The 24,188-nt window shown below is 45.6% G+C and overlaps 3 protein-coding genes across 28 annotated transcripts in view; 1 reads left to right on the top strand and 2 right to left on the bottom strand.

Moving 5' to 3' along the window:
- Nucleotides 1-1,109: 1,109 nt before the first annotated feature.
- LOC117752820 (microfibril-associated glycoprotein 4-like) lies at nt 1,110-21,968 on the bottom strand. 5 transcript variants are annotated; one of them, XM_034570475.1, is made up of 8 exons: nt 21,947-21,968; nt 14,669-14,671; nt 5,150-5,250; nt 3,079-3,237; nt 2,478-2,516; nt 2,310-2,406; nt 2,003-2,173; nt 1,110-1,521 (listed from the first exon to the last, which is right to left on the bottom strand). In XM_034570475.1, exons 3-8 carry the CDS (start codon nt 5,216-5,218, stop codon nt 1,259-1,261), a joined length of 798 nt encoding a protein of 265 aa, XP_034426366.1. In that variant the 5' UTR covers nt 5,219-5,250; nt 14,669-14,671; nt 21,947-21,968; the 3' UTR covers nt 1,110-1,258. The 5 variants fall into 5 exon arrangements, with proteins under 5 accessions (XP_034426366.1, XP_034426365.1, XP_034426364.1 ...); XM_034570474.1 differs by lacking the exons at nt 14,669-14,671; nt 21,947-21,968 and adding an exon at nt 5,813-5,936; XM_034570473.1 differs by lacking the exons at nt 14,669-14,671; nt 21,947-21,968 and adding an exon at nt 5,813-5,930 and having other exon boundaries at nt 5,150-5,262.
- LOC117752805 (SUN domain-containing protein 1-like) lies at nt 8,550-24,116 on the bottom strand. 18 transcript variants are annotated; one of them, XM_034570436.1, is made up of 22 exons: nt 20,446-20,650; nt 18,779-18,944; nt 18,367-18,563; nt 18,238-18,264; nt 17,885-18,139; nt 17,566-17,691; nt 17,210-17,338; nt 16,426-16,509; nt 15,787-15,900; nt 14,947-15,031; nt 14,098-14,150; nt 13,809-14,023; nt 13,456-13,698; nt 13,131-13,211; nt 12,986-13,047; nt 12,760-12,904; nt 12,403-12,690; nt 11,558-11,642; nt 11,089-11,204; nt 10,255-10,422; nt 10,093-10,185; nt 8,550-9,076 (listed from the first exon to the last, which is right to left on the bottom strand). In XM_034570436.1, exons 2-22 carry the CDS (start codon nt 18,880-18,882, stop codon nt 8,960-8,962), a joined length of 2,787 nt encoding a protein of 928 aa, XP_034426327.1. In that variant the 5' UTR covers nt 18,883-18,944; nt 20,446-20,650; the 3' UTR covers nt 8,550-8,959. The 18 variants fall into 18 exon arrangements, with proteins under 18 accessions (XP_034426327.1, XP_034426326.1, XP_034426328.1 ...); XM_034570435.1 differs by having other exon boundaries at nt 18,779-18,943; nt 20,440-20,650; XM_034570437.1 differs by having other exon boundaries at nt 18,779-18,938; nt 20,478-20,649.
- heatr1 (HEAT repeat containing 1) overlaps nt 21,408-24,188 on the top strand; it is a 38,970-nt gene continuing 36,189 nt past the window's right edge. For 2 of the 5 annotated variants that reach the window (XM_034570425.1, XM_034570426.1), the window contains exons 1-7: nt 22,104-22,245; nt 22,339-22,555; nt 22,783-22,924; nt 23,012-23,113; nt 23,315-23,455; nt 23,693-23,904; nt 24,017-24,150. In XM_034570425.1, the coding sequence (XP_034426316.1) occupies nt 22,104-22,245; nt 22,339-22,555; nt 22,783-22,924; nt 23,012-23,113; nt 23,315-23,455; nt 23,693-23,904; nt 24,017-24,150 (1,090 nt within the window). Of the gene's footprint in view, nt 21,519-22,068; nt 22,246-22,338; nt 22,556-22,782; nt 22,925-23,011; nt 23,114-23,314; nt 23,456-23,692; nt 23,905-24,016; nt 24,151-24,188 lie in introns of those variants that run through there. The other 3 variants (XM_034570423.1, XM_034570427.1, XM_034570424.1) reach the window with 3 other exon arrangements.

The raw sequence follows: 24,188 nt of genomic DNA on the forward strand, positions 1-24,188 counted from the left end.
CCTTTGGCATTCGAGCTGTTAATTTGTTGAGGTAATCTGTAGAAATTTCCCCCCCCCACGCTTCCTGAAGCCCCTCCCACAAGTTGGATTGGCTTGATGGGCACTTCTTGCGTACCATACGGTCAAGCTGCTCCCACAGCAGCTCAATGGGGTTGAGATCTGGTGACTGCGCTGGCCACTCCATTACAGACAGCAGACCAGCTGCCGGCTTCTTCCCTAAAGAGTTCTTGCATAATGTGGAGGTGTGCTTTGGGTCATTGTCCTGTTGTAGGAGGGAACTGGCTCCAATCAAGCGCTGTCCACAGGGTATGGCATGGCGTTGCAAAATGGAGTGATAGCCTTCCTTATTTAAAATCCCTTTTACTTTGTACAAATCTCCCACTTTACCAGCACCAAAGCAGCCCCAGACCATCACATGACCTCCACCATGCTTGACAGATGGCGTCAGGCACTCTTCCAGCATCTTCTCACCTGTTCTGCGTCTCACAAATGTTCTTCTGTGTGATCCAAATCCAGAAGTAGTACACACCGTTGTAGGACATTTTCAGTTTCTTCGCAATTTCTCGCATGGAATAGCCTTCATTTCTAAGAACAAGAATAGACTGGCGAGTTTCACATGAAAGTTCTCTTCTTCTGGCCATTTTGAGAGTATAATCGAACCCACACATGTGATGCTCCAGATACTCAACTAGCTCAAAGGAAGGCCAGTTCTATAGCTTCTCTCACCAGCAAAACAGTTTTCAGCTGTGCTAACATCATTGCACAAGGGTTTTCAAGGGTTTTCTAATCATCCATTAGTCTTCTAAGGCGATTAGCAAACACAATGTACCATTAGAACACTGGAGTGATAGTTGCTGGAAATGGGCCTCGATACACCTATGTAGATATTTCATTAAAAACCAGACGTTTCCACCTAGAATAGTCATTTACCACATTAACAATGTATAGAGTGTATTTCTGATTAATTTAATGTTATCTTCATTGAAAAAAACTGTGCTTTTCTTTGAAAAATAAGGAAATTTCTAAGTGACCCCAAACTTTTGAACGGTAGTGTATGACGACACATGAAACAAATGAAAAGACACATGAGACAAAGACATCAGGTCACATCAGATTTTTTGCGTCTCGTTTATTGAGGACATGCAGCAGGCGATGATTGACATCAGGGTTCAAACGTGTGATTTCTTTTGACTTTGACTGATGAAAGCGACAGATGTTGAGACAGATCAACATCTGGTCTGCTGCTGCTCCTGGAAAGTTACTCAGGCTGCACAGGACGGACCTTCATGACGATGGACTTCACAGAGTAGTCATGGGTGTTTTTCCAAGTGAGCCATGAAACTCCAACAGCATAGGGAGTCTTCTCCTGTCCCCAGCGGTAAACCCCATTAGGGTTTGCATGGTGACAGTTGTTGTACCAGAAACCTCCCAAGAAGGTTGAGGCACAGTTCTCAGGCCACCTGTCCTGGTCTCTGTCAAAGGTGGAGAACTTCATGCCATTGTGTGTCATCATGGAGTCTCCTACAGAGACACAGAGAAGACACAGAGAAGACACACAGAGGACACAGAGAAGACACAGAGAAGACACAGAGAGGACACAGAGAAGACACAGTGTTATAGACTGAAAATATCTGTAATCAACGAGGGATTTGTCTGAAGGAAACATGTCTCTGTCTGTCTCTGTCTGTCTCTGTCTGTCTCGGTTCGATGCCGTCTCTCAGGAGGAGTGTCCATGGAAAAGATTTTAAATAGTTTTCTTTTGACTCAACAAAAGAACAAAAACATTTTTATTTTCCCGAATGAAAGATGATAAATGTTACACACACACACACACACACACACACACACACACACACACACACACACACACACACACACACACACACACACACACACACAAACACACACACACACTCACACACACACACACACACAAACACACACACACACTCACACACACACACACACACACACACACACACACACACACACACACACTTACCTGCTCCTTTATCTGTGAATCCAGACACACTCAAGTTGTATCCGTTACACTCAGAGTCGACGGAGAACATCCTGTAATGCGCGGACGCTTTATTTCCCTCAAAGTCCTCCATGTCCACCTGTAACTCAAACTTCGTGGGTCCTGAGGTAAGATAGTGGAGGTTGTCCAGACCTGTGACCACACACACACACACACACACACACACACACACACACACACACACACACACACACACACACACACACACACAGTTGAAGGGGGTTGTGTATTAACAGTTCTCAGCTGTTCCTGTGGTTCCACTTCTCACCGAGCCAGTGTTCTCCCCTCACAGAACCAAAGCCGACCTTGTACTGAATCCAGGGCCGGTAGAAGTTGACGGTTCCATCCATCCTGGTCTGAATCACCTGAGCAGGTAAACAGTGGAATATGAATCTGACTGATTTGACGCTTATTGAAAGTCAGTAAAAATACTCACTGTCCAGGCTGATTGGTTTGGACTCATCTGACAGTACACCTGCAACACATCAGTACATGTGATCAATTCAAATGTTTCACTCACGTCTTTTTCACTTTCAACACGTTAGGTGACACTGACCAATAGAAGCCCAGAGATTCATCTGATACGAGTGATCATGCAAGAATCGAATCTGCTTCATTTAAACGTTTCCTCCTGAAACAGCAGCTGGATGAGAGTGAGTCTGATGTTTAGTGTGAACATGAGGAAGTTTCCTCCTTCTCTCCCTGAACGTCTGTTCTCTGTAACTCTGCTGAGTGGGTTCCATCTCCTGTGAGAAGAACTGACTGAGAGTCAGCTTCAACTGTCACAACCAGCTGCAGGTGAAGAGTGAAGCTGAACTGAGATCAGTTAGAAACACTCTGAAGTTATTAAAAACCAGAGTTTATCTCCAAGATTCAGCAGGAAACTTTGAAATATGAAGAATTCTGAACAGCATCAATCCCCTCATGTGGCTGCAGGGGGTGCTGTTGATCAGTATCGGTGACATGTTGCTTTAATGATTCTACGTATGAGAGGTGAACATGTTTCTGTCCAATAATAAAAACACAAGTGGACGTACTTCGACTTGGAGGTTCTCTCCTGCAGGCTGGATTGAGAAGGAGCCGCTCTGGTGGTAATCTCCGATTTCATGGATCTGGCTGCAGTCAGTCGGATATTCTGCGACACGGCAGCTGATCAACGCTGGAGCCAAGAGGAGGAGGAGGACGACTTGAAACAGCTGGAACAGAACAGATGTTTTCAATACTTTGACCTCTTGAGTCATGGGGGTGTGGTCACAGTCAACAGAGGTGGAGCTTATCAAGATAAAGATCCACATAGTTTGTCCCCAAAGCCACAGCTCACAAACCTCTCGACAACAACACAACAGAAGATTACATGTTCCCTGAGTGGAGTATGACAACATGCATGAAACACGCTTATAAAACATGCATGAAACACGCTTATAAAACATGCATGAAACACGCTTATAAAACATGCATGAAACACGCTTATAAAACATGCATGAAACACGCTTATAAAACACGTATGAAACACGCTTATAAAACACGTATGAAACACGCTTATAAAACATGCATGAAACATGCTTATAAAACATGCATGAAACACGCTTATAAAACATGCATGAAACACGCTTATAAAACATGCATGAAACACGCTTATAAAACACGTATGAAACACGCTTATAAAACATGTATGAAGTACAGAAAAGAACAACTGATGGTCGACCGAGGTTTATGTCCAGACCTGGTCCTGACCTCCCCTAAGTTCTGTTGTTATAAAGTTGAGACATTTACATTAAGTTATTTTCTATTAAGTCGTGTTCAGCGACATCTAGTGGCTCAGATTAAAACTTGTCCATTCAGAGCCACCGTAGAAACATTAGAATTGAGGAGAAATAATCTGTTCACTCACCTTCATCATCAGTGTTGAGGAATTTTTGACATCCCACATAACTGTATATGTCACTATATATTATGTATAGTGTATATTCTATCTGTACAGGAGAATAGAGCCTGTCTGGTTCCACAGATCCTCCTTCTCTCTCTGAGCAGAACCCAGGTCAGGTTATAGATAAAGGACCAACAGGACATTGTAGTGTCTTCACTCAGGGACGTTCAGATCTAACTCAGAGGCTCCAGACAGAGACACCGACTCTTTGTGTGTTTCACCAGACGTGAGGACACAATGTGATTCATGAACACACACTTTACACTGAACTGTCCAATAGAATGCAAACACCTCCATGTAACAGAGAGAGGGACCTTCATGGGTGACGCAGGGTGAGGGAGATATACTGGGAGGCTGTGGGAGACATCTTCAGACTTGGTGGAGACAGTTGCTCATGTTACTCTCTAGCCATCAGTGGTGTATAAAGTACTTGAGTAAAAGTACAGATATCTTCCCTGAAAGTGACTCCGGTAAAAGTAAAAGTCACCCGTAAGAAAATGACTTGAGTAAAAGTCTTAAAGTAGCTCATATTAAATGTACTTAAGTATCAAAAGTAAAAGTACAAGTACCAAAATTAAAAATGCAAAGTGCTTTTTATAGTCTATACAGACACAAAAAAAATAAAATTATTCGCTTCAGGCTTTATTTCTACTAATTATAACAAAAATCTACATATACTGTATAATTTTACAAATTCTGAACCCCAGATGCTGAGGTTCAAATAGTAATGGACTAGTGCATCTGAACTTCTGGGGACAACGAAGAAGCAACACAACAGAATGAACCAGTGCCTCGTGTGTCTGCCTGAGAACACTGATCAACCAGAGTGTAGCTGAAGACGATCAAACTTCACTCTCTAGAGGAAGTTAAACTCTGAACAAGGTTTCTGAAGGTTTCACCTGCGGAGGGATCATCACCGGACCAGCCTGCTCCACCCCGCTCGACCAAGCAGCCCGACCGACCTCCGGACTCTTAGGGCCTCGCGCTGCCCCCCCGACGGCAAACACGCCGCCGTGTTTGCCGTCGGGGGGGGGGGCAGCGCGAGGCCCTAAGAGTCCGGAGGTCGGTAAATAAATACTCAAGTAAAGTACAGATATGTGAAAAATCTACTTAAGTACAGGAACGAAGTATTTGTACTTCGTTACCTCCCACCTCTGGTTAGTGTTTGTATATTGTTTCACCTTCTGGTCTCCTTGATGCATCAGCTGCTGCCTGACTTCTCCTTTCACCAGCTTCCAGGAAACTTCCATGACAAACAGATTTCTGCTGAAACTGGACTTATCTGAAAATAAAACAAAAACACAGTCAACCAATGAGTGAACTCACCCGTCTCACCTCACCCGTCTCACCTCACCTGTCTCCCCTCACCTGTCTCACCTCACCCGTCTCCCCTCACCCGTCTCCCCTCACCCGTCTCACCTCACCTGTCTCACCTCACCCGTCTCACCTCACCCGTCTCCCCTCACCTGTCTCACCTCAGCTGTCTCCCCTCACCCGTCTCACCTCACCTGTCTCCCCTCACCCGTCTCACCTCACCCGTCTCCCCTCACCTGTCTCCCCTCACCTGTCTCCCCTCACCCGTCTCCCCTCAGCTGTCTCCCCTCACCCGTCTCACCTCACCTGTCTCCCCTCACCCGTCTCCCCTCACCCGTCTCCCCTCACCTGTCTCCCCTCACCCGTCTCCCCTCACCCGTCTCACCTCACCTGTGTGAACTCACCTGTCTCACCTCACCCGTCTCCCCTCAGCTGTCTCCCCTCACCCGTCTCCCCTCACCCGTCTCCCCTCACCCGTCTCCCCTCACCCGTCTCCCCTCACCTGTCTCACCTCACCTGTGTGAACTCACCTGTGAGTCAAACTGAAGAGACGTCTTCACCTTCAGAGGAAACAGATAAACTGCTGTTTCTCCTTCTCGTCTTTTATCTGCACACGACTCTGTGACGTCTCATATGTAAACAAACCACCACATATTATTGTAATGGAGAATTACAATATCCCCCCCCCCCCCCCCCCCCCCAGACTGCTAGGAGCCTGGGTGTGACACTCGACAGTCGACTCTCCCTCACTGCCAACATCACCGTTCAACAGAACAGAACAAGTGCCTCTTGTGCCTCTGCCTAAGAACTCGAACCACAGTTTAACCTGGCAGAGCGCCGAGAAGACGATCAAACTTGACTCTCTAGAGGAAGTAAAACTCCTAACGTAGTTTCTGAACCACATATTAGTTTATTCTAATGTCGCTCACTAGTTCAGTTGTTCATTTAAAAACTTGAACTCGACTCTCCCTCACTGCCAACATCACTGCCAACAACACGTTCAACAGAATAAACAAGTGCCTCTTGTGTCGGCCTAAGAACACTAACAGACCAGTAGACCTGTAGATTCATGCTGCACAACATCGGGAGAATACGTCCCCTTCTGAGTGAGAAGGCAGGTTCTGGTCCAGGCTCTGGTGCAGGTTCTGGTCCAGACTCTGGTCCAGGCTCTGGTCCAGGCTCTGGTCGTCTCACACCTAGACTACTGCCCCCCCCTCCTGGCAGGTCGACCTGCTGCTGCCACCCGACCTCTGCAGCTCATCCAGAAACCAGCAGCTCCACTGGTCTTTAACCTGAGTTCACTCACGCTCCTCTGCTCCTTCACTGGTTACCAGTAGCTGCCCACATCCGTTTCAAAACACTAGTACTTGGTACCGTGCTGTGACCGGATCGGGTCCAGTCTACATCCAGGACATGGTCAAACCTCACACCCCAGCCCGTCCACTCCGCTCTGCATCGGCCAATCAGCTGCTCCCTCACTGCGAGGGACAGCTGTCACTCAACAACATCAGGACTGTTTCCTGTCCTGGCTCCTAAACGGTGGAACCAGCTCCACATGGACATCAGGACAGAAAGTCCACACATCTTCCTCCAGACTGAAGACACTTCTCTTCAGACAACAGCTTGAATAAAAGTTTAAACTAACAGTTTAGTAGCACTTAGATGTCACTTCCTTATAGAACTTTGGAGTTTGTCTTTCTTGAAGAAATGGTACTTTCCTGATTCTTGTTGTTCTGGTTTGTTCCCTCGTGGTTGATGCACTTATTGTGAGTCGCTTTGGATAAAAGGGTCAGCTCAATGAAATGTAATGTCAAAAACTCATGGTAACATCATAAATATAAAGTCTCATTCAGAATAAGGTCAATAGTTTATATTATAATAACCATATTGGTGTCCATGGAAATGTCATTAAGATTCCTGTTTAAATATTTAAAGAAACAACAAAGAAAGTAATGAAATAAAGAAAAAGTTGATTTTGGACGGATAGCGAAGAAAAACAAATATGTTAAACGCTTCAGGAGAACAACGTACGTTGAAATAAAAACATGTTTGTTCAACAAATCGCCCAAACACACTCAACTGAAGGCAGGTCCCTAACGTCACCTCAGCTGATGTTGACTCAGCTCAGCTACGTGTTTTTATACAATATGAACCAATGCTACTGTTAATGGTTAGCTGCATTAGCTACATTAGCTACATTAGCTGCATTAGCTACATTATCTGCATTAGCTACATAATCTGCATTAGCTACATTAGCTGCATTAGCTACATTATCTGCATTAGCTACATTATCTGCATTAGCTACATTAGCTACATTAGCTGCATTAGCTACATTAGCTGCATTAGCTACATTAGCTGCATTAGCTACATTATCTGCATTAGCTGCATTAGCTACATTAGCTACATCATCTCCAAACTCTCACTGAGAGAATATACACTATGCAGATGGACGTGGACCGATAATCGATCAATATCGTTAATAAATGCAGATAAAAAATTACTAATATTCCGAATATGTCAGACTTTGTTTCTGATCCTGGAAAAAACATCAGTAGAAATTTGATTAGAATAGAAAAAAAACTTTCAGAATTAAGACGAGATCTGTACAAAGCGTTTTGACTGTTTTCTCACATTTGAGGTTTGTCAAATAAAGTTATTCAGTGATAAATGTATAATCCACTAAACAAATATGATATAGACATTTTTAAATTCCTGTCACAAAACAGTGAAAACTCATTTTTATATCTTAGCAATGGAACAGATTAAAAAAAGACTGTCAAATGTTATTGAAACATAAATGATCAAGATCTAATAAATCATAAGGAAATAAAACTGTTGCACAATACAACCTGAAATATTGATGTCTTCTTGAAAATGGATCAAATAAACTGATAAAATGAAAACTATTCAGCTGAAGACAAAAGTATTGACAGCAGAGTATAATATTCTTTATTGATATTTATCTGCTCTATACCTTTGATCGGAGCAGATTTGAACATGCCTGTCGTGGGTCGGCAGATGTAAACATGTTTTAATGTGTTGCTCTGGACCAGATTATCCAATCATTTATTTCCTAGTAAAAAGACACATTTATTCAAGTTCTCTAAAAACAGGAATCATGTTTCCTCCTGAAGAGACTTTGGTTGTTCTGTGTAAAACAAACGTTATTTTCTACTGACAAATTATTTCTTTGTGTAACTGAAACTTAAAGAAATGTATTTTCCTGAAACTCTGAAAGATCCGAGTGCATTAATCTGCTCAGAGGCCACATGGTTAAATCATTCTTTATTAAAGCGTCAACAGGAGGAACAATTAAAACATGTTCATGGATGTGTTGATACAAAATATGAGCTGATCCTATAAAACTGTCTGTGTGACAAAGTCAAAGATAAAAACCTATAAACAACAAATACAAAACAACGCAGATATAAAAATAACTATGGACAGAAAAGTCAAACTCAAAGTCGTCAGAGTGACGTTACTCCACAGGAAAGCCACGGCGCTCGGATCACGCCTGAAGGGGGCGGGGTTACCGTCACTGTCGAGACTTTGATCAACAAACTCAACTTTAAACTGAAGTGCGTGGAGGCTCAGGCACAGTCAGCAGCCAATCATCACCGAGCAGCACAGCTTCATTTCAAAACCTCAGTTTGACTCTGAATGTGTGAAGGTCGTCCTCAGACGTCACTGGGCGACCCGTGCACTCTGAAACGGTAAATGCACGTGTACTCCTGGTGGCCCCAGTTGGACAAAACCTTCACCTCGATGATCTGGAACATCTGATCGTTCTCCTCCTGTTGAAACAGAAAATAATGATATGAACGCAGTAAAGTCACGGATAAAGTTTGGCTTCATCAGCGTATTGACTCACCCTCATCACAATGATATATTCAACAGTCGCAAAAAGTAAAAGATAAAACAAGAAGTTCAATTTAAAACGTTTTTAGAACAAAATAGACAATTGTTCATTTAAATACTTGAATCATTGGAAGGAAAACACTCCTTCATATTAAAACTCATGGTAACATCATAGATATAAAGTCTTATTCTGAATAAGGTCAATAGTCTATATTATAATAATCATATTGGTGGCCATGGAAACGTCATTAAGTTTCCTGTTTAAATATTTAGAAAAACAAATATTATGTTAAAGAGTCGTAAACGCTTCAGGAGAACAACGTACGTTCAAAAAAACCAAACATGTTTGTTCAACAAATCGCCCAAACACACTCAACTGAAGGCAGGTCCCTAACGTCACCTCAGCTGATGTTGACTCAGCTCAGCTACGTGTTTTTATACAATATGAACCAATGCTACTGTTAATGGTTAGCTGCATAAAAACACGTAGCTGAGTCAGCATCAGCTGAGGTGACGTTAGCTAATGCAGCTAATGCAGCTAATGCTACAGTTTCACAATCGTTTCAGTTAAAATATGGAGAAAAACTAGGAGACAATATTTCCAGAAATCAAAGCAGAACACGGACATGTGTGATTTCACTCATCAGATTTGATCTTGGTCACAAAAAATGAAGATTGTTTGTTTTGGATGCTATAATAAAAAGAAAGAAAGAAGTGAGGCGTCATGTTGTCATCACACTTGTTAAACTCCTACATAAGAATAAACATCCTCTGATCAGGATAAATGAACATGTTGCTACAGCTGCTTTATTCTTTTTACATAACATTAAATTATTGTCAAAACTTCACTGATGTTGAGAACGTGGATCAACCCGACAACTATTTTTAGACTTTTCTTTCTGAGTTGAAATGCATGTTGGGTAAACAGGAGGCCGCTGCAGCGACAACTCACAGTGGCGGCGTAGGTCTGCAGAGCTTCTCCATCCTCGTCATACGTGTACACGCCCAGCAGCTTCCCTCTGTCCTGACGCTCGTCATCTAGACCCTGAAAACAAAGCCGTTCAGTAAAAAACAGAATCTCCGAGAGGGCGCTGGTGATGGCGTTGACTCTTACGTAGACGCTGAAGTCTCGGGGAGCGCTGTGCAGCGCCCCACTGGGTGCCAGGGCTTTGGGGATGTGCTCCAGGGAGAAGGCCGTGGGGAGGATCCTCATGGAGAGACGGATCACCAGGAAACCTGTGGAGCCTCTGAACGCCCAGCAGTTTCCTGGATGGACGTCCGGCTACAGGAAGACAGCAGGGCGGCGTTTATCAGGTGTGAATAAACTGTTGATGACGCTTGTGTATATTAGTTTTTGCTCATGTGTAACAGGGCTGATGAACAGATGGGGAAGGATGAACAGGGTTGGTGGTAGATGCTAAAGTTGAGACAGCGAGGATAAAAGAGTATGATGACTATGACTATGATGGGGGGGGGGGGGGGTGACATGTGTGTGACTCGACAAAGTTCAGTTTTTAAACAGAGTTTAGCCCAGGCCACCGTAACAACACAAAAAACACAACATGCCTCCATACTGCTCGTGTGGTGTCATGCAAGTGTCCACAAGCCCCGACTTCCATATCCGACTGGAAACGAGGTCATTTACACCACGTCTTTAGCCTGAATGTCAACAGGAAGTGGCTGAGCTAGTGGACGTAGTCACACGGTGGCGTGTCCGACGGTCCGTGAACGCACCTCGTAGGAAGATATCAGACGTTTAGGTTAAAAACTGTAAATGACATCGTTTCCAGTCAAATGATTGTTGTGGCTTCTGGACACTTGATGACATCTGACCAATCAGAAGACAGAAGGTTCTTGTCTGGGTTTTCTGCTTCACTTTATTTTTTGTATGAAAAGTAGAAACTGATGTGACGACAGCAGTGCGATGTGTGATTGACAGGTGTGTTACCTGGATGACAGTTCGAGGAGACTGAGAGAAATACCAGAGAGGAAGTCCGAACAGACTGAGCAGCGCCGCCTTCGTCTCGTACGTCTCAGAGCAGCGAGTGCTCAGAACACTGCCCCCTGCAGGAATGCCGACGTGTTAGTAACCTCAAATAAATGTGGACGACATCACAGCTCCCGAACCACCTGGTTTTAATGAGTTATTCGACGTGTAAAAACAGTCCGAGACGTCATGATTGATGCGCATGTGCGGACTGGACCTTTATACCACGGCTCCGCTCCATGACCACTACTGCACAGACACACAATCACCACATGATGGCAGCCTTCGCATCAGATATTTTAGCTTAATTTCTGTGCAGTGGAGTTGACTCATCGTATTTATTTATTCTAACTCTAACCTGAGATTTTCTAACAATAAAGAAATAGAGAAAATTACGGGTCCGACACGAACACCGAGTTTATCTCCTGACCTCCAGACTCCAGAGCGTAGTCGGCGAGGCCAGTCTGGTCCTGGGAAAACAGCCGCAGAGCGTTCTTCACGATCACGTGGACATCCTGGAGGAGACGACACAAAGGTTATTTAACTTTCTAGAGCTGTAAACAGGGAAAATACCTCTGAGCAAAGTAAACATAGGATTAACAGACGTGTTTGTCCAGCGTCCACAACATGAAAATGATCGTAACAACGCAAATATGAATCATTCTCATTCCTCAGTTCTGATGATTTAAGAAAACTAACAACCACGAAACAACAGTTTGCAGCAGGTTCGGCGGCGTCATCAAACAGAATCGCTTCTCCGAACACGACCACTTTTAATAACAGTCAACGTGAGTTGAGGTTCTTCCAGGCGTATGAAGGACTCACATATGCTTTGTGTTGGCGCTAGTGACACGTGTAATGGCATCATGATGAGTTTCCTGGCTCATATGCTAACTTGCTACGCTAGCTGTCAATGCTTAAAAAAGAAAACAAGACATAAAATCTGGGTTCTGCAGCCGACTCTGCTTCCTCAGCCTCATTCTGACGTCACAACATGTGTTAGCATATATGGGATTTGATTGGCTGGTGTCAGCTTCTACCTCACGCAGCAGAACCACAAAGCAGTTCTGCTTAATTAGTCAGTGAGCTTGTTTAGAGACCGAGGCTAGCCGTTTCCAGTCTCTATGCTACGCTAAGCAGCTGCTAGCTAAAGAATCTGAACCCGAGACTCTGAATGACGGAGAAGACAATTTAACTTTTCTTTTCAAAGGGTCTTGATCCTGAATAAAGGAAAGATTTTTATTTAAACTACATTTGAAACTGTAACCCCCTCACCTCCGGGGTGACGGTGTCCCCGGCAGTCCCGGTGGTTTGCAGGACGGTCTCTCTGACCTCCTCGTTGCGATGCTGCACCAGCTGCAGTTTGATGTTCTGCAGGATGCTGCGCTCCAGAGACGACAGCGCCACCTGCAGGTCAGCCCTACTGACATACTGCTGCGACAGCCACTGGAGGAGCGACTCTGGGAGAGTGTCGGAGTCTCCTCCGCCCGCCACTGTCACCTGATTCCCATAAACGAGAGCCCGAACCTCCTCGCGCACCTGAGCGGAAACCTGTTCCGAGATCTGACCAGAGGAAGAGATTCGAAAAAGTTAAAGAGGCGAACCTCCCAGCTAAATAACTTCTCTTCTCACCGTCTGCTGGACTCCATCGAGTTGTCGGCAACGGTCCTTGAACCCAGACAGACCGTCCACATCCCGCCTTACGTCCTCCAGAGCCACCTCCAACCTCGCTACCTCCGCCAGCAAGGCGTCATGGGACTGACGGTCCACACCCATACTGAAGGAAGTTAGAAAAGAGAAACTTCTTTACTCAGTGTTTTCATCCACGTCCTCAGCTTTACGTTGCCTAGTTGTTTACCTGATGGCAGCAGGAAGTGTTGACTGTGGAACGGACGCAGCTTCTCGCCTCCACTGATCCTCCTGAAACACAATATCGTCCTGTCACTGCGTCTGATGATCGATTCTTATGATGAACAGTAGAATCTGTGGTCAGACGCTCTCACCTCTGTTTGAGCCGCCAGCAGCTGCAGCTCCAGCTGATCCAGACGAGACGATAGACTCTGCTGCTGCGACAGCTGCTGCATCTGCACACAGGAAGACGACGCATATCCCATCATGCTCAGCGAACCTGCTCTGAACCTACAGTTGGGCCTCTGAACTCTCATGTTTTATACTCAGTGAAGCATCACATGAGTCTTCTACTGCCCGACTGATAAAATGTAATTGAGGTTTGATATTTTACAGATTAACCGTAAACTTTATTATAAATAACTATGAATGAAAAGAAAACTAAATGACCACATCCGGGCCGTGCGTCCGCTCTCTGACCTGCTCCCTCTGTCGCTCCTCGTCCAGTCGCCTCCTCAGCTCGGTCAGCTCATGGTCGATCAGGCTGCTGAGCCATAGCTGCAGGTCGTCCTCGCCGCTCCGAGCAGAGACGCGCTGCTGGAGGTCGGCGTACAGCCCGAGAACCTCCCTGTGTCTCTGCTCTGCCTGCTGCCCTGCGGCCTCCACACGCCCCCACAGCACCGTCAGACTCTGCTCCAGGCCGACGAGCCGGTCCGACTCTTCCTGTCAAACAATGAAAACTGGATTTAAAGAAATAGATCTGAAAGGCTCTGAGGTAAATAGTTAAAGACATGAACCTTTCTCCCTCTACCAGCTGAACGTGGCGTCACTACCTCCTCGGCTGGTGGAGGTCGAGGATAGAGCGGCTCCTCATACAGCTGCACCTCCCCTGACCCCTCTGCAGCGTTCTCCGCTGATGGGCTCTGTGAGGACATGAAGCTGTACATGGAGGACAGAGCGGGGACGTCGGAGACCACCTTCGTCCAATCTGTGATGTTTAAAGCTGCGAGGATGGACTGTATGCCGGCGAGGCCAAACCAACATGGGCCTGTAGAGGGAGCCAAAGAAAAGCTCAGTCTGAAACTGCAAACATGACATTTATGATGAGGATGTGAAACTCACCGATGAGGAAGAGCAGCAGAGGAACAAGGAACAGGACAAATCTGGGCGGGGACCTGCAGGAAACAACGTCTGGTTAATTAACGAACGATGACGACTGCGGTCTTGACGTCCCTGAAACTGTCTGAATCGTGATGTTCTCAGGTTCCCAACCTGCGTTTAAACTCGCGGTGCAGACCCAGAAGCTAAATGAGCAGGGTCACGTTCAATCCAACATTTTGCTTCAGTTTCCACGTTGAATGTTAGCCTGGTGATTTAGTGGTGGTGTCCATGGTGATGCGATTCTGTCCAATCAACAGCGACGTGTATATAAACCTCGCCGTATTAATGGATTGTAAAGTTGTGTACAGGTGCTGCAGCTGCTGTTTGGTTTGACATCAACTGAAGATGTTAGGAGACGTGTTTGTATTTTATAATGAAGTTATTTAATGAATAATGGTTAGACAGAGACAAGTGTAACTCACACAAAGTCCTGTTTGATGTGGAGTTAATCAATTAAACAAGTTTTTTTTAATTAAAAATATTTTGCTCAAACCGAGATGATATTTTGATTTTTCATTTAGGCAACTCCAACTGTCTTTATTCATCTGTGGACATAAATTTCATCTGGTTAATAATGCAGCCGCCAGACGTCTCATCAAATCCACCCACAGAGACATTACTCTGATTTCAACTTGAGGTAAATCTTAGAATTGAAATTTAAGAGTTTTTTTTACTTTCAAGGCTTCGTTGTAGCTCAGTACATTTCTGATCTTTTGATACCACACATGTCCAGTTGTGACCTAATTGTTGTTGATGACATGATGTCCCACATAACCACGGTAACAGGACAGTAAAAAAAAGAAAACTTGCCGAGTCAGTAGGACGGCACGATCAGGAGCAGTCATGTGATGCCATCTTCTGCTGAGCCACCGGAGGATGGCACCTCCTGTTTTACCTGCAGACACACACAGGAGAGAGGAGCAGTGAAGTTGTCAGCAGCAGGTTGAACACGGCGGTGGAAGGTTGTCACGTGACTGAAGCTGCTGAGATCAACTACAGACACGAGATGCAGAGAGCAGGTGAGGACACCGGGCCATTATCCTGGTTCTGTAAACACAAATCTGCTGCAGAGCCAAGAACGACCAAACATTTACTCAAGAAGCAGAGACACAAAGACAGACGCACGGAGCTCTGACACCAGGTCAGAGAAGAAGAATTTCAATAAACCTGCAGAGCGTCCGGCGCTCCATGAAGCTAAACATGTTTCCTTTGTCAGCTGACACACACCAAGCTGTAGAAGAAAGATATTGAGTCACCACCCTGTGGTTGTTTGAAGGTCACTGTGACCTCTGAAATCAAAACAGTTCTTCTTTGAGTCCAAGCGAAAATTTGTGCCAAATTTGATGAAATTCCCTCAAGGTGTTCTGAGATATCAGATATAATATGAAAACACAACACCTCTTGGCCACTGGGTGCTGCTGGTGCAGAGGAACAAGAAGATGTCTGTGCGACGTTTGAAATTCAGAGAAGATGGTTTGTGCTGAGGCAGGAAGTTTGAGAGGTTGTTGGTTTCTGAATGACCTCGAGTTGTGGGTCATTTACCAGGAAGTGAAAGAGCCTCGGCGACTTTGATTTGATTCACAATCGCACGTTCCGACAAAAAAATCCAGAGGAAGAAATAACGTGAAATTTAAATATGTAACTCAGAACCTGTGAAAACAGCAGCGCTCCACATCAGCCCCCACACAGAGGCCGCCAGTGACGACCTCGAGGAAGAGGCGACGGCGTCCGTCTCCAAGAGCTGCTTCTCCTTACAGCCGTCACCTGTAGGTGTCAGCAGTGAGCTCAGAGTGCGTTTGACAGACACACGACAAAAGAGGAAGCTGAAAAATGTCATGTGATGAAAATGTCATGAGTTTGATTCGTAAAATCAGGCTCCTCCCACACTTATGTTTTTATTCTAAAACAACCTCCGTTCACACTCAAACACACGTCACATGACCGTTCACCTACACAGGTCATGTGATGTAAACAGGAAGTAGATGTCTCCTCTGCAGTTGGTTGCTTAGTAACAGAAACTCCTGAAGGAGGAGCAGTGATGGTGAAGAGTCAGAGCAGGGATTTCTTTTCTCTGAGCGACGACGAGGTGGAACTGTTACCGACAGGAAGTGTTAGCTTTGTGTTCACCGCTGGTAGTCGAGTCATGTGACTGATGAGAACCAATCAGGAAGAGAACGTCTGCGTCATCGTTTACTAAAGTCTGAGTTCAGACTGAAACACAAACCCAGAGTTTTCCAACTAAAACGAGATCGGCAGCATCTTTATATAGTGTGTATGGTAGTAACTCACACAGAGATCCATTGGGATGTAGCGCCTCCTTCAGGCTGTTGGTCGTCTCCTTCAACTCCATGACTCCACAGTGATCAGACCGAGCTGCAATAGAAGAAACAGTCAGAACTCACCAGGAGCTGAGGGACGCTTAGTCCGTTCACTTGTGTCCTCTGAGCCGAGGACCAGCTCTGACAGCAGACACACAGATTTGCATTTTGCCAGGGAAACAGGCAAAGTGTCCGAGGTGAAGAATATTTGTTTGGGAGGAAACGCAGCAGGTGAGAGAACGAGGTGACGAAAAACCAATGTGAAGCTTCTGTTGATTCGTCTCTGTGGAAAATAACAGAGGTTCTCAGGGTAGTTAGGGTTCTCCCTGTGGTTCTAGTTGTTCTCCACCTCATGCTACCAGTAGTGACAAGGAGCAGAACTAGAAGGATTCAGGAAGGATCAGCAGAGAGCAGCTGTCTGTGGACACCACATTAGAAACATTCCCTGCTTCTGCCTCCATTTCACCTGTTGTTACTTTGATTTGCACCAAAGCAGAGAAACTGATTCACAACCACTGGTTCTTCTAATGGACACTTTGATCTCTGAAGTTTAACTTTATACCACACGCACGATCCACCTGCTGAGGAGATTCTCTTGAGACTGAAACAGGAAGTTAGAGCTGCATTATGAAGAATAAAAGGTGACAGTAAAACCAGAACATGCAGGTAAACACCACGTGCGGTTTATTTTGAATGTGTTGATTCTCCAGCGTCTGAAACCAGACGAGGGAAACCTAATGAAACAGACTCAGTACCTCCACGACTGTGGTCAGAGTGTGTGACGCGCTGACACACCTGCCAGGTGAGTGTGAGCACAGAGCTGCAGACGCCTGCTGCTCTCCTCACACACACCACTGACAGGTCCAGCCACATCTGCAGCACATCTGGAAGAACCAAACCAGAGTCACACTGAGGCCATGGCTAAATCGGATTCATTGATTGAAACACAGATTTAAACAGAAAATGTCGACACGCAGCATGGGAGAGGATAACAAACACGTGATCATTGATGTCAGCAGGACAGAAAGTTAACTTCAGGATGTTTATTCAACACAGACGGTAAGATGGGCGTTTTGTCGTGGAGCCGCGAGTAGTCAGTCACGTGATCTACCTGTCATGTGGTGGCGTCTCTGCAGCGACAGGCAACTGCAAATCAGAGTGAGCAGGGAGATGACACAGGCCGCCGCCCTCCTGCTCACATTCACACCTGCATCCAACATGGATGCCAAAACACCTGCTGGAAACAAATGTATGTTAACGACTGATCAGCTGATCGGGTCCGGTCCACCTGACACGTCTTCTGGTCTTTTCACCTGTGAGAAGCAGCAGCTGGTTCATTTCCATGGAAACGTTCACACCAGTTTATGAAACAGAAACTTTTACCAGAGACGTTTTCTGACCCCATGAGAAAAAAGCAGGTCCTCCCTCACCTGTTCTCCTCCTGCGGCTCCGATCTCGGTCGTAGACGATGGAGGTCTCCAGTTCTCTCTCCCCTGACACCGAGGAGGAGGAGGTGGTGTATTTGGAGGAGGAACTGCGTGTGGTGACGGACTCCTTCTTGTCCGGATGCAGCTCACAGTAAACCCTGCTGAGCGTCTGCCCCGTGTGTTTGACACAGAAGCTGTCTGAGCCAATCAGAGTGCAGTTTGCCAGGACAGTACTCTGCTCTGCTACGATGGTGCTTTCTGTCACAAAGAATTATAAAACAAGACAAAGATAGAAAATATTCACTTTATATCATGTTTGTTTCATATCACTGGACATTTCATTTAATGAAACTGACCTTTAGGATCAACGTCATGGTCCAAACCTGAAACATCAGAGGAGGAAGATCACAGCGTTAAAATAAAAACATATTTTTAAAACACTTTTTTCCAGCCTCTGCACACGGAGGAAGAATCTGCGTTTTTACCCCAGAGGGTGTCGACCAGCGTGGCGTCCTGGATGGACGACTCGTCCAGCAGCGAGGACAGCAGGGAGGTGTCTGAGGTCACGCTGTGGACGCTGCTGCTGTGGAGCGAGCGGCCGGACGGTTTACGAGGAGACGGGACGAGGAGAGACTCCGAGCAGGAGACAGAGTGATGCTGGGAACGACGAGGCTTCAGGGACCTGATGGAGGACGGACAGAGAGAACGAATGAGAACAACAAGGAGTAAAAGGAAAATGACAATAAGGAGGAGAAGATAAGAGTATGATAGGGGGAGGAAGAAGAGGTGGAGATGGAGAACAAGAAGCAGAGGGAGAGAAGGAGGAGAAGAACAGGAAGAGTAAAAATTGTATTTTCAGAGTAAAAGCAAGAAACATCCGACCTCCCAATCACTCACCTGCTGCTCCTCCAGCTGCCTCCTCCTGCGCTGTAGGAGGCGCTGCTGAGCGGCAGACTGTGATCCAACAGACCGTTATCGAGCCGCAGACTGAGTCTGGACATGGTCCTGGTCCGAAGGGAGGAGACGACCTGCGGCTCCGAGTCCGACGACAAGAAGCTAGAGCTGGACGAGAAATTGAAATCTCTATTATTCAAATCCAATATGTACCAGGTACTCGGATGATATATAAAATATTAAAATCGAGCTAATGTCTTTTAAAGAAAATGTATTCATTGTCAAAACTGTCATCAGTTTTGTTTAAACTGAGCAGCTGAAATTTACAGAAAATAAAACGACTGTTGACAAACAGAAACCAATAAGAACTCAGCGCTGCTCCTCGGTAGTGATTAACTGATTAGACTCAGTACATTTACACCATCATGATAAACAGAAGAAGCAGCAGAATTGAACCGGATACACACAGATCAGTCCAGCCCCAACTCTGCAGGTACAGGTCCTCGTCACTCATGACAGGAAACAGACGCACACATCACTGACACACAAACACAGACACACACAGACAGCTTTGTAGCAGCACGGTTCAAGTTCACCTTAAACCTGATTAGACGGCTGCACACAGCACTTCCTGTTTGAGCTGTGGGTCAGTGAGCCACTTAGATCCCGCCCACACACACTTTCCTCACCAGGAGTTTGTTCCTGTCACTGATTTTATAGCAACTGAATTTTATAAATACCTTTTTTAAATTGTAGCTGACTTTCGTGATGTGTCATTATGACGCAAACTAATTTTAAAAGGTGTTAAATCTCTGACTTGCTGATCAGGTGAAACTGACGGAGGTTTCACACTGAACAAGACACAGAAGACACAGCGGGACAGGAACTCACCAGCAGGTGAAGACAGACCGGTCACAGCAGATTACCCAGCATCCCTCACTGCCAGACAATTAGAGACTTTCTGATCACTTCCCCGTTGACACGAGCTGCCGGCGGCTGCAGGGCTGAGACATCTTTGACTTCTTGTAGCGTCAGTGAGACGAGAACAACGACGTTTGCTTTTTTGTTGCAGAATAAACCGATGTTTGGGAAATCCTTGTGTTTTTGAATAAAGAACAATCAACATATATATATATATATACACATATATATATATATACATATATATACACACATATATATATATATTCTGAGGTAGGAGGTCGATATTGTTCAGGTACAAAAAGATGGTTCAGTTTTTAACACCTTACATTTATGGATAAACAGAAGAAAACACATCTGAATTCTTATTATAAAATAAGATCATAAGTTTCTTCCTCTAAGTTTGAACCGTTTTATTGTAAAGTTTCTTCCTGTTTGTTGGAGACTTTAACTTCATCAAATCAACACTTTGACTTTAATAGATTTAATGTTTGTTCACCACGTGTTTCCTTCAGCTGATAATTTAAAGTGACCGTCAGCTCCCAGCCAATCAGCGTGGAGCTCAGACAGATGACGTCGAGGAGGACCAATGTAAATGCACGAAGGGCGGGCCCCGCGAAAACACGAAGTGTTGACTTGCTAACGTTAGCATTAGCATTAGCTGTCACACACGCACACACACAAATAAACACGAGACAACACGCGCACACGCACACGCAAAGACCACACACACACACACTCACCGCAGCAGAGCACCTCACGCGCAGCTCCCGCCCTCTGAGCCGTGAGGCTCGAATAACGACAGCTTCCGGTTTGTTTTAACGTTGTTTTCGTTAAATCCGTTTCACTCGGTTGTTTTTTTTTTTACTCACGTAAATCTCTCTAGAGTTAATGTTTTGAATCTTTTTAACGTCACCTGACAAACTAACGACAAACTCACGTGTAAACCACAGCAGCTGTTTATATACACGGCGGTGAGCAGCGCCCCCGTGTGGCGGGAGGAGTAAACAACCTATACAAAGATCCTATTCTGGTAGAGATGGTTCACTCCATCCATTTGTCCCATTCGTTTTTACTTGTAATGGAGTGGTGGTAAAGTTTATTAACTAACCCTGGTAGATCCGAACATGCGTCACATGTGTAACTCTGTAACATCCTGTATGAACATGCGTCACATGTGTAACTCTGTAACATCCTGTATGAACATGCGTCACATGTGTAACTCTGTAACATCCTGTATGAACATGCGTCACATGTGTAACTCTGTAACATCCTGTATGAACATGTGTCACATGTGTAACTCTGTAACATCCTGTATGAACGTGTCACATGTGTAACTCTGTAACATCCTGTATGAACATGCGTCACATGTGTAACTCTGTAACATCCTGTATGAACATGCGTCACATGTGTAACTCTGTAACATCCTGTATGAACATGTGTCACATGTGTAACTCTGTAACATCCTGTATGAACATGCGTCACATGTGTAACTCTGTAACATCCTGTATGAACATGTGTCACATGTGTAACTCTGTAACATCCTGTATGAACATGTGTCACATGTGTAACTCTGTAACATCCTGTATGAACATGTGTCACATGTGTAACTCTGTAACATCCTGTATGAACATGTGTCACATGTGTAACTCTGTAACATCCTGTATGAACATGTCGCTCAGTTTATTTTACTTATTTGTTTGGTTCTCAGTAAAAACTGAACCCGGAAGACATCGGAAGTGAAACATGTAATTTGCCGTGAACCGGAAGTAGTTACAGCGTGAACGTGCTTCACCAACGTGTTTGTGGAGAAACAGAAAAGGTCAGTTTCATGTTTCTGTTTGAATTCTTCTCTGAATGTTTCTGTTTTTATTTAGTTTAACGTTTCACATGTTCAAGTCGCGACATTCACGTGACTCCCACGAGTTTAACACTGTTGTGGTGACCAGGCGTCGATGAAACGATCCTGGATCAGCCTCTCGTTCCGAACACGGACCTGCAGACTCAGTCTCCTGCTTAATCACAAAGAACTTCCTCTTTACTGAAGTTCAAGTTTCTTATTAAACGTTTGATGCGGTTCAGATCATTTCCGACTTTAAGTCCATTAACTACATTTACCTCTGGTTTTAAAAGGATTCATTACACGTTGTTACCTGAAGTTAGTAAAGATGACTTGGTTGAAAGAAACCAAAGCTGTGATTGTTTGCTTTATTTCTTTTATTTCTTAAAGAAGAGTTGAACAAGTCTCACGTTGGTTTTTAATAGATAAAATAATGATACTATAATTGACTATTGATAGAAAGAAAAGTTCTTAACTATGGACTATTTTCTCAATATCAAATCTCTCTGCTAAAGGTTAATTAAAGGTCGTCTGTCTGTGTCTCCTTCAGGTTAAGAAGCTGTCACCATGACGTCGCTGGCTCACCAGCTGAAGCGGCTGGCCCTGCCGCAGAGCGACCCCGCCCTGCTGACCCGTAAAGAGGTCGCCTCGCTGCTCTTTGACCCTAAAGATGCTGCGTCCATGGACAAAAACAACTTCTACGCCCTCGGTGAGTCCGGTCCACCACTTCCTGGTTTCTGATCTCCAGTTTGTCAAACCACCGGTCGTTAACCCCCCCTCCCCCCTGTCCTCTCCCATCCAGGCTGCACAGGGCTGGAGGAGCTGCTGGGAATCGAACCGGTGTTTCTGGAGTTCCAGGACACTCTGTTCAGCCGGGCCTCGCTGACGCTGGAGCGCAGCGTCCAGTCCAAAGAGGTCAACGAGAAGCTGGACGCCGGCATCTCGCTCTTCCTCACCCGCCTCTCTCCGTACTTCCTCCTTAAACCAGCTCACAAGTGCATCGAGTGGCTTGTTCACCGGTACGCTGCGTCGCCGCCGCACAGACGCCACCAACCTGTTCCCTCTGACAGTGTTAATGTCACCACAGACAAAAACTGTTCAAACAATTCAAGTCAATCATATTAAGTTTTATTGATAAAATGATAAAATAAACAGTTCATCAATTATCAGAAAACATGCTTCTTTTTTTTATGTCAATCCACTTTTGTTTGGCTTCCTTTTGTCTCACGTTGTGTTTGTGTTGCAGCTTCCACGTCCACCTGTACAACGCAGACAGCCTGCTGGCGTGTGCGCTGCCGTACCACGACACCAACGTGTTTGTCAGAGTCCTGCAGCTGCTCAGGATCACAGACGCCACCAACCGATGGAACTGGCTGCACTGCCTGCAGGTCTGACCTCTGACCTCTGACCTCACAACCGTCTCTACACAAAGTCGCAGTGCTTTGAATCATCTTTACTTCCTCTTGTTTCCATAGAAACCAGGCGTGCCGTTGTCCAGAGGAGCTCTGATCACTCACTGCTACACAGACCTGAGTTTCATGGACTTTATCTGCAGCATGGTCACAAAGTCCATCCAGGTAACTGTCATCTTCTGTCAGGGCTGAGGGGGGCAGTAGAGAGACCACAGGGTGAGACATTGGTCACGATGAAACAATTTCCACGTCTCCATAGTAACGAGAGTCGCGCTCCGTGTTGTTTTCAATCTGTGAAGGAGAAACTGAAGGAAACAAAGTGTAGCTGAGACTTCATCTTCTTCTTCTTCTCCTCCATCTTTTCAGGCGTACTCGGGTCACTCTGGAAGTTGCTCTCAGCTCAGAGTGATCTTCTCCTTCTACGCGTCCACCATCGTCCCCACTCTGGACGCCGTGGACAAAGTGTCGGACACCATCATTTCCAAACTGTTGCCGTACGTTCAGAGGGTGAGTGACTCGCTGAGGATCTGGTCTCTGCAGCAATCAGTCAGTCAGTTACTGGTCAGTGATCGGTCAGTTACTGGTCAGTGATCGGTCAGTTACTGGTCAGTGATCGGTCAGCGATCATCGGTTTCGGTCAAGCAAAGGTTCTTATGAGACAGGATTTTTGTGTCTAGCCACAGAACCTCAGCTGTAACATTTTCGACGACACTCCGCCCCCTCATGTCATCTTCTTCTCTCCAGGGTCTGAAGTCGCCGCTGAGCGACTACAAAGCCGCCTCCTACATGATCGTGTGCCAGCTGGCAGTGAAGGTGGTGATGGAGGCGAGTCTGGTCGACAGCCTCGCCGTGCACATCAGCAAGTCGCTGGTCAAAGAGCCTGTCCTGGCTAAAGAAGGTCTGGGCTGCCTCATCGTGCTGCTGCAGAACCAGAAGGAGGGCGCCGCCGGGCCCAGGTAGGTGCCAGATCACGAGGAGGATCCTCCACAGCGGAGGTTCAGGGTTTATACAACAGTTATAAGACTTAAAATAGTGATGTGACTCACCTGTGTCTTCTCATGTCCTTAGAGCTTTCACCTGCCTCTGCTCGATGCCGTCGCTGGCTCCCACTCTGCAGGTCATGGCGGCGGTTCACGATGTCAGTCCTCTGTTGTGTCAGCTGCTTCCTCACCTGATCCACCACGTGTTCAGCAGCAGCTCAGGTGAGAACAGGAACCACCTGACAGGAGGTTGGTGTCAG

Source organism: Hippoglossus hippoglossus, chromosome 19, assembly GCF_009819705.1.
Source record: "Hippoglossus hippoglossus isolate fHipHip1 chromosome 19, fHipHip1.pri, whole genome shotgun sequence".
NCBI classification, from domain to species: domain Eukaryota; kingdom Metazoa; phylum Chordata; class Actinopteri; order Pleuronectiformes; family Pleuronectidae; genus Hippoglossus; species Hippoglossus hippoglossus.

Coding starts and splice junctions, on each gene's coding strand:
- LOC117752820 (XM_034570475.1), bottom strand. CDS start 5,218: ATGGAAGTTTCCTGGAAGCTGGTGAAAGGAGAAGTCAGGCAGCAGCTG. Junction 2,407..2,477: donor CAAACCAATCAGCCTGGACA/GTGAGTATTTTT, acceptor TTACCTGCTCAG/GTGATTCAGACCAGGATGGA. Junction 1,522..2,002: donor ATTCACAGATAAAGGAGCAG/GTAAGTGTGTGT, acceptor GTGTCTCTGTAG/GAGACTCCATGATGACACAC.
- LOC117752805 (XM_034570430.1), bottom strand. CDS start 19,289: ATGAGTGACGAGGACCTGTACCTGCAGAGTTGGGGCTGGACTGATCT. Junction 14,024..14,097: donor TCTGCTGCTCTTCCTCATCG/GTGAGTTTCACA, acceptor CTCCCTCTACAG/GCCCATGTTGGTTTGGCCTC. Junction 13,699..13,808: donor GACCTCCACCAGCCGAGGAG/GTAGTGACGCCA, acceptor ATTGTTTGACAG/GAAGAGTCGGACCGGCTCGT.